The 15,481-nt window shown below is 30.0% G+C and overlaps 2 protein-coding genes across 4 annotated transcripts in view; both read left to right on the top strand.

Annotated features, from left to right (window-relative positions):
* The first annotated feature begins 335 nt into the window (after positions 1–335).
* On the top strand, positions 336–10,730 carry LOC111051213 (gelsolin, cytoplasmic). The gene is made up of 9 exons (XM_022337668.2): positions 336–792; positions 3,167–3,411; positions 4,280–4,418; positions 5,035–5,123; positions 5,584–5,706; positions 6,631–6,879; positions 7,440–7,550; positions 8,518–8,637; positions 9,970–10,730. The coding sequence occupies exons 1-9, from the start codon at positions 762–764 to the stop codon at positions 10,483–10,485; spliced, it is 1,623 nt and encodes a 540-aa protein (XP_022193360.2). The 5' UTR covers positions 336–761; the 3' UTR covers positions 10,486–10,730.
* Positions 10,731–12,914: 2,184 nt separating this feature from the next.
* The window catches only part of LOC111051212 (putative transcription factor capicua), a 50,426-nt gene continuing 47,859 nt past the window's right edge, over positions 12,915–15,481 (top strand). Inside the window, exons 1-2 of one of the 3 annotated variants that reach the window (XM_039432863.1) lie at positions 12,975–13,055; positions 13,299–13,349. The gene's annotated coding sequence lies outside the window, so the exon portion shown is untranslated. Of the gene's footprint in view, positions 13,262–13,298; positions 13,350–15,481 lie in introns of all 3 variants that reach the window. The other 2 variants (XM_039432864.1, XM_039432862.1) reach the window with 2 other exon arrangements.

Below are 15,481 nucleotides of genomic sequence, written 5' to 3' on the forward strand. Positions count from 1 at the left end.
AACATTTTTACTGACAAGCAAGTTTGTATATCAAGTTTAAGATTGAAAAACTTTCAATACGCTTTTGTGTTGAACAACACAGTACCGGTAATTTGTTTTGAAAGAACAGTAGTACAGTACGGTACTTTGAGTATACCAGTATAGTATTAGATAATACCAAATAGTATTTTGGTGCCTGAACCTGATCAGTTGAATTAAAAATGCATTCTTAAAAATTTAAATTGACTTTTTAATAAATATATATTTGAAAATTGAAAAACAGAAATCAAAATTAAATTCTGTAGTTTGGATTTTCTTTTAATAATTGCAAAAATGACTGATTTTTGGAAAGTATAAGCAACAAGTCTCAAAATCGTTTTATCAATGTTGACTTTGATGTGAGGACTTCTCTCTATCGCGGACGTTTCATCCACTGGAGTTTGCATCTGAGACTTGAGACGATAAATTGGATATGAATGATTCTGACTGATAGAGTCTACAAAAATAAGTGAGATAATTGTTCTATAAACATCGTTTGAAAATAAAACGTCTAATTATTACTGCATTACTACAGTGAGTTCTCTATAGTAGACCCATAGAGACAGTCAGAAGTCTCTCGGTCTTTCACACTGCTGAGGCTTTACAAGGAAGTATTTATTGAGACTGCTTTTTCAGTCGTTTTTCGAATATTTTATGAAATAATAACTTTTAGTGTGAACTCATGAGGAGAATGCTGTCGATGCAAATATTTCAAAAATCATTTTCTCAGCTACAGTTTCCGGATGGAACACACACACGGATTCAAAACTGAAGGTATGTAAAAGTTACATTTTGTGATTTTTCCTCATTCCATTTCAAGTTAAGTTTGAAGTTCGGAAAACCCTCATGTGGATAAATTATACCAAGTCAGCTAGCCAAATATGTTTTGTCACTTGAAAATAAAATTATAGTTCAGAACAACAAAATAGGCTACAGAAAGTGAGTCTGTTGAATGTGAATTAGAATTGATGACTAAAAGCCGGGAATTGTAGCAGAAAAATGCAATCAATAAGTTTCAGTGACTTTATTTCTAATATGAATGATAACTTTAATATAAATAGTTTAATGTTCCTTATATGGGTAGGTTTTGTATTGTACCTTTATTTCAAATCGATTACAATATAATGCCGAACCATTACTGTACCCTGGAATAAATTCTTCTCTGGAAGTAATTCATATTTTCCCAATGATTATGTGATTATATCACCACATAGGAATACCACCGCACTCTCCTTGTACATGATTTATCACGCTTTATAAGATCCCAAATATTTCATATTAGGATGTGGAAATATCTTAGTCTACCAAGTTGAGATTATGATGAAGAATTTTTGCTTTTAAACACTCCATTAGTTAGTTGCATGTGCACACACTGCAAATGATAGAACAGATGAAACAATAGGTGGTTATGTTTAATATTTTTTTAATTGATTGGTTAGATTGGAGGTGGAATTGTTCTAATGTAAATATGAATTCGTCAAAAAGACCTCGTTTTTATCATGCCACAATTACTTTTATAGTAGGCTATTTATAAATATGTTTGAGGCTTTCTTTTCTTCAAATAAATTCTACTAAATCTGCTATACCACTCGAAATCGATTTTGTATAAATCTGCTATACCACTGCAAACTGCAAATTGCATATTTGGTGATGGTATATGTTTATTTTACAAAATTATGAATTTTAAAAAAACGTGATGAAATTGCTTGAAATCGATGTTGTTTTCCATGACGAAACACTTTTATATAATAACTCTGTTGAAGCTCATTATATAGCAGAGTCAGTGTGTCTAAACATGAACAGAGTAATGCTTGGCTGCGCTCAGGCTCTTATGCCTCTGCAGGGCATTTTTCCTGTATATCGTATTTGTATAAATTTTGTTTTATGCATAAAGTGCTCTTTGTAATAATTTATTGTTACAAAAGGAAATTAATTTGATTTAATTCGAATGATTATAAAAATAATATCTTCTAGTTAAAAATAATTACTATTTTATGTCAAAGAACTAAAAATAATGTTTGCTGACTATATACATTTTCCCCCCATTTCATATATTTATATTAAACGTTTTAATATCCTCGAAACTATTTTACAGTGAACTGCCTTTTTTAGCAGGAATGCCCACAGGTGGGGGGCGAGAGGCAAAGACGCAGACTACGATATTAAAAGTCTTCCGGGGGGGGGGGGTGGATGTCCGACTGTTTTATTACTAAATTTTATATTTTCAGGGGGAACACGTCGATGGGCTTGAGGGGTGTGGTCATCCCCGCTTTTACTATATAGTAATCTAATCTTTCATAGATTAAGAGCTATGAGAGCTAATTTCAAGTTTGGTAAATATCGGTAAGAATATCGGATACTTCTTTTTTTTTGTAAAATTTCCTAAAATCAGATACTGCTGTAGCCCTATTGTAGCCTTTCATTTCTAAATGAAAGAACACAAATTAATTATTCTTGAAATAAATAGGTTTTTTATTCAACCAGTGATTGTTTTGATCATAATAATTAATGAATGCTGTAAGTTGCATACTTTGACTATGAGTTTTGGAATGATAAAAAATAAATAACATAAAAACAGTACCGGTACCTATAAGTTACTACGGTAGTACCGTACTAAAACTTTGAAATTGCCTACATATTAGTTGATTGAAATAAAATGAGAAACATCCAGTACGGTACACCCTTTTATATTTAATGCTACTATTTTATATTCTTTAGTTTGAAAGGGTTCCTACTGGATGATTTTTATGTTATAACAAATAACAATAATAGTATAGTAGCCCTATAAAGAAGAGTGAATAGATTGTCTGATTATTGCTTGAAAATAATATCAGGTTCAATGATTTTTCCAGCAATATTTTGATCTAATACAGAATACACAGTTCCTTTATTTTTTAATTTCTTCTCTTACCGGTATCTGAATATATAAATGCAATAATTTTCATAAGATTTATTTCAACTTTAATTTTTTTAGGGGTAAATATTTTTCTTCAACTTTTTACTTAGAGTAGTAGTTATATTAATGAATTTTATTTCAACTTTAATTTTTTAAGGGTAAATTATTTTTCTTCAACTTTTTCCCTCAAAGTAGTAGTATTAATAGATTTTAGTTTCATTTGAAACCGTGGCTGCTGTGTTTGTCTCCCAGAATCAGACAATGCGAAGGCGAGCAACCGCACAGTTCGCTCGCCGGAGCCTCGCTGTGGTAGTGTGGAGGACTTCATGCCGGATGAGGGCGTTGGTGAGGTCGATGTCTACAGAGTCCTCGACACGGATGATCTCGACCTCCTCGACGCTGACTCCAACTACTTCTTCTCAAGCGATGACTGCTACATTGTCAAGTACAGATATCCGCTCGCACAGAGACAGAATTATGTTCTCTACCTCTGGCAGGTAAGGTCAAAGTGCATATTAACTTTTCAAAAATATATATAGCTCTGCCCAATGTACCTAGAATAATCATTGTATTTTGCCCATATGATACTAGTTTGTTTTTTTTAAATTAGGCAGGTACCTACTATTTTTTGTAATATTTGATTTGAGGAAAAATGTAATATTTGCTCGTCAAATACCGGTATAGTTGATAGTTGTTGGTTTAACAGTTATGATGCTGTTTCTTGATTTTTTGAATTCAGAGGGAATAACATTTATCTATTTATTTATTTATACGGTACATTGAATCTCAATTACATTAGCGAAATGAAAAAATAACGTTTCTGTTGTCTCAGATCTCTTGTTTTTTTTAATAAAATCAACTTAGGTACCAAATCAACATATAAGAGAACACAGTGTTTTATTGGTGCTCTATCATCATCTTAGCCTATACTATACGGTAAAGCTACTGAATTCGATTTTTTAAGAGATTTCACAAATTGAGTCAAATCAGATACCCTAATATTTTTCTATATTTTCCAGCAATATAGTAAAATTCTGGTTTTAAAATAGTCTCTTTCATAATTTTATGTTATTTCCCAGGAAAAATTCTCTTTTTTCTTAAGAATCCGTTATTATTGATACTCTATTATGTTCTGGTATTTTCTTCTAGCACTACACTACCGTACATTGGATGTTTCATTTCCATATAATTTTCTAATAAATTTTCTTCCAGCAGACGTCTCTATATATCTTTACTCCTCCTCACTTGACTATTGAATCATATTATCATGTTTCACATCCATATGATTTCTACTGTATATTGATTTTTGCTGTAATTTGATATAACATTTTTAATAAGGATAATACATACGGTATTGTTTTTCAGGGCAGGGACAGTGTACTCCCACTGAGGACTAGAACTTCTTTGCTTGCTAGAAAACTGAACAGAGAGTTGTCTGGCTATGCTACCCAAGTGAGAGTCTTACAAGGACATGAGCCTTCACATCTCCGTCGGATTCTCAGAGGTGAACAGCATTAAAAACTAATAATTTTTATATGAAAACGTTTTAAAATATCTCATGGTAGACAGCAAGAAAAAACAATAAATAATTAATAAACTTAAAAATAAACTTATTGTTATTAAATATAAATAAATGATACATTCATACTATACAACATGTTCAAAATATGAATATACCGGTGCGCAAAATTATGGCACAACCACAATAATTGTGACTGTATTCATGGAAGGTAGAACTTTATTAGATAAACCATTCCAGGGAGGGTTCAGGTATCCCAATAAACTCTTATTGAGACAACAGCCCCACCGATAGGTTTAATAATCGTTCCCACCCGAGGCAAAGATCTGTTCCCAACAGAGATTATTGAAAGAATAACGTGTACCGTACAAAACTAAAAAATACCTCTAGACACCCTACGGATAGTTTTAAAAAATTACAATTAAAAAGACTCCTATATTTTTATTTAAATATGAAGGTATTCAATATTTCAATTTGTAAGAGAATTCATATTTCTCTAGATAACTAAACACTTGAAATATTAGAATTCTGTTAGGATAAGTCATTTTGTTTTAGTTATTCATAAAAAGTTTATATTTCTATTTATCCTTATCTATTCCAGGTAACATGATTGTCTATCTGGGTAATAGAGCTAGCCTTCTCAGTGGACCAGATTATCCCTGCAGACTCAGAGGAACAAGGCTATTTCAGGTATATATTCAAGAGCACATCAAAATATTAATTTTATTCCCTCAATAGAAAATATTTAAAATTGATAACTACCATTTTCAAAAATATGTTTGAAATAATATTCATAATTTTGTAGTTCGGATTAAGAAATTGACCTACTTGGCTTCAGAAAACAGACTCTCACTTGGTCTATGAACGCAATAATAAATTATTGTATTCAATAAAATTTATGTGTCGAATTGTAATACCGTATAGTGACCGGATATGACCTACTCTCCCTTCTTCAATCTCAAAGACAACGTGAATCTTGATGATAATCTTGCAAATTACAATAATTCAATAATTCTTTGCTCAATTCGATTTTTCTGGTAAAAGATTTAGATTTAGTCACATACAGGATTTATTGCTCTAAGAAATGCCTCATTATCATTTTTCAATAAAATAACAGTTAAAAGAGCAACGAATTTTTATATTTGCACAGATAAGAGGATCATGTTTTAGCGACGGTGAAGCAATTGAGGTTCCAGCTGTTGCTTCATCACTCAACTCTGAAGACGCTTTCATTCTGGACGCAAATCCCAACACTTATATTTGGCGTGGTCAAGTAAGTGCCGTTACCGTATTATTATTCATTCATTATTATCATGATAAATCCATCTTACTATCGCTGTTTATTGCTGAAATAATTTACTTTGGCTCTTAATTTCCAAATCGCCAACTAATATAAATTAATATCATATTCAAATCGAAATTGTGTATCTATCAATGTATAAATAAATAATAAATAAATTGGTAAATTGAATATCATATCCAAAAACATTTTAAAATTCGAATAAAATACTTAAAATTATTATAAATGAAAATATTTAGTCCAATATTCACAGAACCATGACTTTTCAATGTAAGATCCGAACTTATCCTTTATTTTTCTAAAATGCTAAATATTTTCATTTTCTATTATTTTTGACAGGATCAAGTTATTTTTTCAATGTTGTTGAATTTTCTACGCTCAAAAGTTGAATCCTTTATTCTATATCATTTCAATTTATCTTTCAATAGTTCAATGTATGTGATCTATCATTACTTTACTTATTTAGTGTAGGCCTATATACAGTACTGTTTTTTGTTTATTCAAGTGATAACATTTATGTGTGAGAATGGTTGTCACGTACTAACTTCAAGTGCAGTTGTAGGCCTACCATTGTTTTATTGTTTTAAATATTCAATTATATTTTATTCGTTAAGAAAATGTATTTTTCAATTATTAAAAAATAAATTTTCATGATTGAGTTTAAATATTATTCTTTAAATTAATAATATTTTTACACATTGTTAAGGAACGATCTGGCAACGTTTCGGAGCTAATAAAGGATAGCGCTCTCTGCTTTGTCGAATGATATGCTAGGATAGCAATACCAATGCTAATCAAATATTGCCATTATAACGTGTACTTCACTATAATCACTCATTGTAGCTATTATTTTCGAGTTAATAATTTCTCAGCCCAGATCATTTCTACTCTCCCCAGGGCTGTACAACGTTGGAAAGACAAATCGCAGATACTGTTTCGAAAGTAATTTCACCTCGTGGCCACATATTCATCTTGGAAGAAGGACAAGAGTACCCAGATTTCTGGACAATTCTCGGCGGAAAGTTGACGTATCCTCACTCTTACGTCACTCAACAGGTTGTCAGTAGGTTGACACCCAAGATATACCACTGCGTTGTGGTTCAACAAAGCCTTCGCTTAGATGAGTATGATCACTTCGATCAACATGTAAGTATTTTGCAATTTCAAATCAACAAATCACAAAAAACAAGCACAATTATAACATTATTTCCTTAAATAATGTCATCGAAAGAATGAGTGAGCTTTCTAAGCAATAAAAATCTCATAGTATTTTCTTATGTCATCTTGAATCATTGAATAATTTTTAAATATGATATTTTTATTTTCCTTAATTCATGGAGCTTCAACTGAATCACAATCTCAAAAACTTACAAAAACGTATGAATCAAAACTAGTAGACATTTGCTAGTCACGAGTTCTAGAAACCTTTTCTGCTCCATCATTTTAAAACGGATGACAAATCATACTTACTAAAATTAAATAATCTTTCAGATTTATGGTCATATAATTAATTTTATCTTGAAATAATTATTGAACTAACTTGAGTTATCATATTTTTACATAATCTAAATCATTTTTTTGACACTTGAAAAATGATCTGATTCAGTCGAGACATGTCGTGTTTATACAAAAAAAAAAACAAAAAAAACAATTTGCTTGAGTACTGTATAATATGATGTTTTATATAATATAAAATATTTTTTCAGTTTCTTCTGGATGATGATGTCAGTATTATTGACACTGGAGATGACATCTATGTCTGGGTTGGACTACATGCATCCGAACTTGAAGAAGAACTAGCTGTTGAGAAAGCCCAAGTCAGTTTTCCATATTTTTACTCTTTCTTCATTGTTCTTTGCACATTCAAAAAAAAAAAAAAAACTACAGTCTGAACAATATTTGTTTTGACTTAATTTTTAACAACTATAAATTAATTCGAATAGGCTACCTTTAATTCTTATTACAACTATAAAAATGTCCATTATACCCCCACCACAAGTTAAGTACCTGTTAATCACAAAATATCAATTTTGGCTGAGGGTGATGCTCCCACAAACTGTAAGCTTGTTGAGGTAATGAGATTGATGATGATGAAAGATGAGAGACAGGCAGACAGAATTATATATTTCCAAAAAATGCAAATATTAAAAAATAAAATTCTTACCGTATCGACTCAACACAGCTTCGATACAAACAATATAATAAATACACTAAGCTAAATAACTTCTAAGGAGATGGTCTGCATAGGCAAACAAGAGTTGCTTACTCCGATTTTTACAGAGAGGAAGGAAACAATTTTTATGCATTCAGTAGCTTATTGACTATTATTATGAACTACATCCAGTGAATTATTGGGCAGCACAAAAATAAGATTAATTGGTGTAACGGTGTATACAGATCAGAAAACAGTAGGCGGGATACCACAAACCAGCGAATTCATCGATCAGGTGGCTTTACAGCTGGAGGTTGGTTCCGAACCACCGATGAGTTTCTTCAACTCATAAATGATAACTAGTGGAGCCGGCTCCTCAAGTGGCCACCCATCCACCCGGAGTTACAGGCAAATGCTTCTTTAACTCATTTGAACAGCCCACCCACAGGTCCAACCACATATTCAATTTTATTGAATGTTGACTTATATAGTTTTCAATATCATATGTTGTTAATAATATTGATTACTTTATTGATAAATGATTATTAACAATTCCAATTTATTAATTAATATTATTAGGTACTTAATTATTTAATTTATTTTGATTTCTCACAAAGTTCTGTACTTTTCAGGCACTTATCGACTTGAGACTTGGCCAACTGACTGACAGTGTGGTGATTGTAGTGAGGAGAGGCTACGAGCCATCTCCACTCATAAGTTTGTTCCCTTCTTGGAACATTGAATACTGGTCGGTAAGTATCTAACAGAGCAGTGAGTGTCACATCACATAGATATGATTATAGTAAGCTCATCAATCGAAATCCTTCAAAATGTGGAAAATGTTTTATTGGCAAAAAAAATTACATCTAATTAAATACATAATAAAAGCACTTCACTTATGGGCTAATTTATTCAAATTAATAAAAACAATATAAAAACTTGTAGTACCCTTTATTAAAAATGACCAATGGTCGAAACTAGTCGTTAAAAAATTGTAAAGTTTTTAATAAAGAGTAATACAAGTTTCTATATTGTTTTTATAATAAAAGTAAAACAATTTTGACAACATGGATAAATACTATTACAAATGAGTGTAATACCCAAAACAAATGGATATTTGAATTTATTTTACATAATTATTAGGCATATCTAATTATTTTCATGAATAAAAATGCTCAAATGATCCTTATATTATAGAAAATCAGAAACTATTCGTTGTAAAATTCTAACGATTAAACGCATTATATAAGACTTTTAATAGATTCATGTTTGAAAGATTCCAATATTCTAAAAGTATTCATCATTCAATGCTGATAATGTCTAATACTCTATAGAGAAGATAATCAATATGATTTCAATAGAAAATTAGATCTAATAGAAGAAAATCTAAACCTATATTTTTCATTCGTACTTCCCATAAAAATGATTTGCTTTACCCTCATGAAACCCCCCAAAACGGTCCTTCTTATAAGATGTATTTACTTGAAAAATGATTTCACAATATAAACAGTACTATTATCCTCTTGATATCTGCATTTCCACAAAAACCTGAAATATTACGAATTCACCCCTAGCATAGCCAACCGGTGGGTAGACTTCTTACATTTATTTTCTCGACTAATGATTGCATATTTTGTAGTAAATATAGGCTAATTTCAACTCAATAGGAAGAATTCAATACTATTAGAACATTAGGTGCAAATAAAAAAGCGATAACATTTTCATTTTCAATTGTAAAATATATCAAGTTGAATAAGGAATATATATAATATTATATGCAGAATGCAGTAGGTATAGTTACATAACAACATCATTCAATTGCATTTTTTCAATTGATTTCTAATAAAAAATTAATATTCATCAGCCACTATTCAATAAAATAACGATCCATTGACTATTTCAGAGTCTAATATGTTCATTGATTAATAAATCAATAGTTTTATTTATTCTATCTTCCTTCAAGAAATGTTCCATTAAAATAGAATTCTTTCTAATAAATCAAAAACACTTGACATGAACCACCTTACAAAATTACAAATCACAATGATATTGAATATAAAAAAATTATTCTCCTAATTTTTCAGAGTGAATCGTCATTTGAAAGTAGCAGCAGCTTCATTGATCACGGTTCGTCCTCAGGAGAGTTCATTTCGTCAGGAAGCCTGGACTTGATTGACTCCCCAGAAATCGACGACATCAGTCATCTGGAAGCTGAGTCCAAGCACCCTCATCATAACGTCAGTGCTCCTGGTGCAAAAATCAAAGACGACAAAAAGACCAAAGACAAGGATCTTCTGAAGAATCTCAACTATGACAAAGAGAACATAGAGGTGTTCGACATGGAAAGCATTCAGAAGAATGGAGACAAAAGTAATCATACTTACGATTTCGGAGCAGAGCTGGAGAAAAAGAATGGAAATAATGATGACAATACAGACTTCAAATTTGAAAACGATAAGTTCAATTATGATAGCAGCCCCAAGATTCATTCGAATAATAGCTTTGCAAACCGGAGAATTGACAACTTTTATGGCGCAACTGGAGAGGAAGACTACAAAGATGTTAGTTACAAGGACAATTCGGCCGAAGAAATAAATTAGTCTCCAAAAATTGCCATTTCTCAATTGTATCATGCACTCATGTAAATTATTGTTGATTAACTGATCTCCAGTTTTTATATCATTGTCTTTCATAATTATAAGGTATTTTATAATACAATAAAGTCTCTTTATAAGATCCATTACAAATTATGCTAAACTTTTTCGTTTAAGACTAGACTTTTGTAATCAATTATTTATTGTATGAAATATAAACCATGTATTTTCAATAAATAATCAATAATGTATTTCATTTACTTTTATTTTCCATAAGAAGAATATGCGCTAATACGGTTCAAATATTATGGTTCTATAAATTTTATAGAGCATTAGTAAGATTTTATACAAAATTCAAATAATAATACAATCTATCAGAGACACCTTTTTGTATTATATTTCTTTTGACAAGTCCTAATAAAATAACATTTGTTTTGAAGTATGCTGCGAAAATAAGTTTTTTTAAATGCTAATAATATTAAATTTATTACCATCATAGACGAATATTCATCGAACATCTTTTCTCTACTGTACAGTACAGAATAAGCAAATTAATGGATGCAAGACCCATAAAAGCTGAGCCTTTGGAATTTTTCGATTATTGAAATTATTTAATTTAAAACTGACTTATTAAATTAGAATATTTGTTTTTTCAAGTTGATAATGAATATGGAATAAAATATATTCAAATTCCAATTCTTTATTCAAAAAAATAATTAAACAATCAAATGCATTCCAAAAATCAAATACAATATTGTTTCCTAATTTCTAATATGTGTTCCCTATGTGTGGGGACACTTGAATATATATAATAAAATATCTATATACAAATTTAAATATTATATCATGAAGAACATAATAATTGAATATGGTATTATATATTGAAATAAATCAATATGTCAATATTTATAATCATTCTATATTAAGAAAAGAGTTGAAGAGTTGCATAAAGGAACTTTGAAGTAAGCATCGAATTTTGATGATTATAATAATATTAATGATTATTATTAATATTAATTTTGAGATATAATAATATTAACATTGACTTATTTTCTAAAAGACAAATAAAAAATATTAGTACCGTATTACCTAGTTCATGCTCTGCTATTCTAATGCACGAGTATAATACGGTAGGCCTACAATATGATAAAATTCCTGTTGAATTATTATTTCGTAGATAAATAATTATTAATTAATTTGGTTGAATAGCATGAGCTTTTGGGTTATCATGCAGTTTTCTATGATTGTTTAATTTGGATTATGTAAAATGAGGATGAGGGTTACCGTATTGAGGTCCAATTGCACAGTAAAAGCTCAAACCAAAAACTTAATGTTCCTATATATAGAATACAATGTTTCTATATAACTTAAGTTAGTAGTCCAGTCACAAGGTACGTTAGTGATAAAGGGCTGTTTGGGGAATTAACAGCTTATGAAAGTTGACCTTCTAGCCCTGGAGCTTTTTAACTTACAGGTGTCCCAAAAACCTCGAATTTTCGGTTCCTTTTCCAGTTTAATGCGATTTTCTTTTCAAATCGAGCCATTGGGCAGAAAAAATCACTAACTTCTGCCTTATTTAGATACCTACCGGTAACGTAATAAAATTAAATAATTGTCATAGTGAATCTGTATTATTATTTGTTTGAATAATAAAGTGAACAGTCACAATATTCAAGTGAACAGATTTAGTTTAGAATTTAAAATAGACCTACCGGTATTAACTTTTTGATGCCCACTGCAATGTGGTGTAGGACGCGTTACACACTGATTAGTATTCTCTTCATTCTTCATTCTCCATGGAAAATATGAGTTTAGTATTAAAAGTAGCAGTAGGCTATAATAAGTAATATATATAATAAGTAGCAGTAGACTTTATTTAATAAGTAAATATTATATTTATCATTTAATAAGTAGCTACATTATTTTCACAGTGGTGGACCGAATTTGAAATTGAATTTCCCGCCAAATCAACGAGTGCCTACTCTGTCAACTTGACCTACATTATTATGAACTCGTCCGCTCGTCAATAAGTTTTGAGTTTTGAATTTTCTTGAATGACCTTTTAGATTCAAGTATATTTCGAAGAAGTTCAATGAATTTAATGTAATTATTCGGATGTCTCAAGTAAAATGTATGTGGATTTTAAAATGTCAAAACAGTTCCGCGTACCTATATCATATATATAAAGTGATACATTTCCAGAGATGAAAGCATATACACAGTTCAATAGGGTAATATTAGTAAATAAGGGCTATTTCATCAAATTATTTTCGATTAATTCTAGTTTGTGTTTGTATTTTGAAAAGATTTATTTCATTAACCGATAAAGACGGCAGTGACTAGTTGAGTTCCCCTTCATCAGAGCAGAATAGTAGTAACCTGGTCCATAGCTCTGACCAATAGAAAAATGCGATACAAATGAAAGTCACACACGATTGCAAACAGACCAATGAGATAACGTGTTCCACATCCATTCAACATCTTCTTTGTGAGATCAGTTGCAGGGGGTGGAGGAGATGTTATGGTTGTGGGTGTCTGAGAGATGTCAATATTTTGTATTTGACAAAAAGGCTTTGGTATGTGTTCTATCTGTCTCAGTGTGAATAGAGTTTTTGATAAATCAGATATTCAATTCGTATATTATATACAAATATTATAGTGTTGTGATGTAAATAAAATATATTTTAAAAGTGAAGTGTGTAGGCTTATTATAGCCTAAAGAGCAGCTACTACAATAATAGTAATCGGCCTGTGTCATACCTGTTCTAAGTGATTTTATTTGGTTCGTATAATTTAGTGTAGTTTGTGTTTAATTTCAGAAAAATTACCAAAATTCATCGCTTCAAAACCTGATTTTTAGCTTTCATGAGGTAAATATATTATTACTAAATTGCAGTTTTATTTTCTTCACATCTTTTCATGCCTCATCAAAATCGAAGCAATTCTCTGATTTATTTTTTATTAACTACATTGGCACAGTGAATTTATTCTCTTTTCACGTTCTTTTTATGTTGGGGTATTACGTTTTTTAATCTTTATTATTAAACATTTGTTTCTTTTTAACGTACTGCCAGTTTGATGTTTTTGTTGAGCTCAGATTTTTTCACAACAAATTTGAAAGTTAGTAAATCCGTCAGTAAATTATAAACAAAATAAATTATACTAAGAATTTTTCTTAAAAATTAACATATTTTATTCTTGATTAACGTTTTGCATTTAGAATTATCACTGTTGAAATTGTAACCTAACAAGCTTGGTTACCGTACTTATATTTTATTGATTAAATCATTGAATTCAATCATAACTTTATCAGTTTTATTCTTCTATCTTCTTACTTCAGCTTGTATCCTGCATTACTTATTGATTAGCCTACGTAAATTATGATTTTGTATGTATAATTTGTTTTTGTCTTATCTTGGATAGGATTGAAACTTAGGTTAGGTTCAAGACTTGCCAAAACTGAACTTTACACACATTCGGGGTTTGCTTAATTTCTTGAACACAAATAATATACTTTTATTTAGTTACATAATTTGGTAGCCTATCATTTAAAAACCGATGAACACCTGGATTACTAACATTTTTGATGCTCAATTAATTAGGCTATTTAAATCTTTAATAAATTTCAGATTCATAAATTATTTTCAAGTTTGTTACATAGCATTTCTATGCAGTTTTAACAATTTTTTATTCAATTTAAAATAAGATGTTCTTTCATAGATTTTCATGAATATGATCATCACATTAAAAGTTTGATATAATGATATACATTTTTTTATTCGTAGGTACTATAAACTGTAACAATGATATCTATAATAATTATAAATTATTACAATTATTTTTGTATTAATTTAGAAAGCAATTTCTCATCAAATTATGTCTTAATTATTTCCTATAAACTGAAAAATCGAAACTAGAACTAAGATGCGATCAAAATCTGCTTAGTGGAAGCTATAATGCATTCTTATATTATTATACAAATTGCTTAGTGTATTTAAAAGTAATTCAACTGATAAATGATGTTGGCTGTAAGATTTCAATTGCACGTTTATTAGAATAAAGCAATGACAAGAGTATGACACATAATTGAATTGATATAGGTGAACATCTGTGAGTTTTGCTACAATGAGTTCAATTGAAATAACTACTGAGTATGCTAATACATTACAATACCATGCGTAGGCTGAACAGTAGCCTATAGCCAGTGTAGTCGGAATTCTTCCCCTCAAGAAAGTAATATATTTTCATGCTACTCAAGATTCGGACCGCAGCTGGAGAGGTTATAGGGATTTATTTTCTCAACATCAAAATTAATAAAAGTTTGAAATTACTTTGTAAAAAAATGTATGCAGCTTAATAATACCGAATTCGCAAGTACAATTATTTTGCAAAAAATAATTTGCAAGAGGGTTCTCGCACCCGTCTTGACACCCTTTCTCTCTCGAAACCCTAACCGGGTTACCGACCCTCCACCAAATTTCTCATAATAATCGATGTAAATGAAAAACTTTTATACTATAAATTACTTCAAAATAAATTGTAGTCTATGCCGCTTGAAAAAAAACATGAATGCACTTTTTTGCATTGATATAGTTTATCAACAGTAATTGTTATTAAGTTACCTATTGTAAATACGATTTGGCAATCAATTCTATAAGTTATTGTGATTCCAATTTGCACTTGAAGACAGTAATTTGGAGAAATGTAGTGACTCATCATTTCATCATTATGCCACTGTATATAACGTTATCAAAATTTTAATTAACTCTAATCCTAATGATAATTGGACATAATATTATTTATTGATAATTATATATGATTTTTAATAACAATACAATCAATCAAGAATCTTATTCAGACTTCTTTTTTTAATATAGTTATTTATCAATAGGATACATAAAATTAATTAAAAATCAGCTCGTTCTACAATGTTATTAATTTACGGTACTATGTTAAAATCTGCCAGTTTTAGCCTGATTGGAATTTGACACCAATATTAGTC

This window comes from Nilaparvata lugens, chromosome 7 (assembly GCF_014356525.2).
Source record: "Nilaparvata lugens isolate BPH chromosome 7, ASM1435652v1, whole genome shotgun sequence".
NCBI classification, from domain to species: domain Eukaryota; kingdom Metazoa; phylum Arthropoda; class Insecta; order Hemiptera; family Delphacidae; genus Nilaparvata; species Nilaparvata lugens.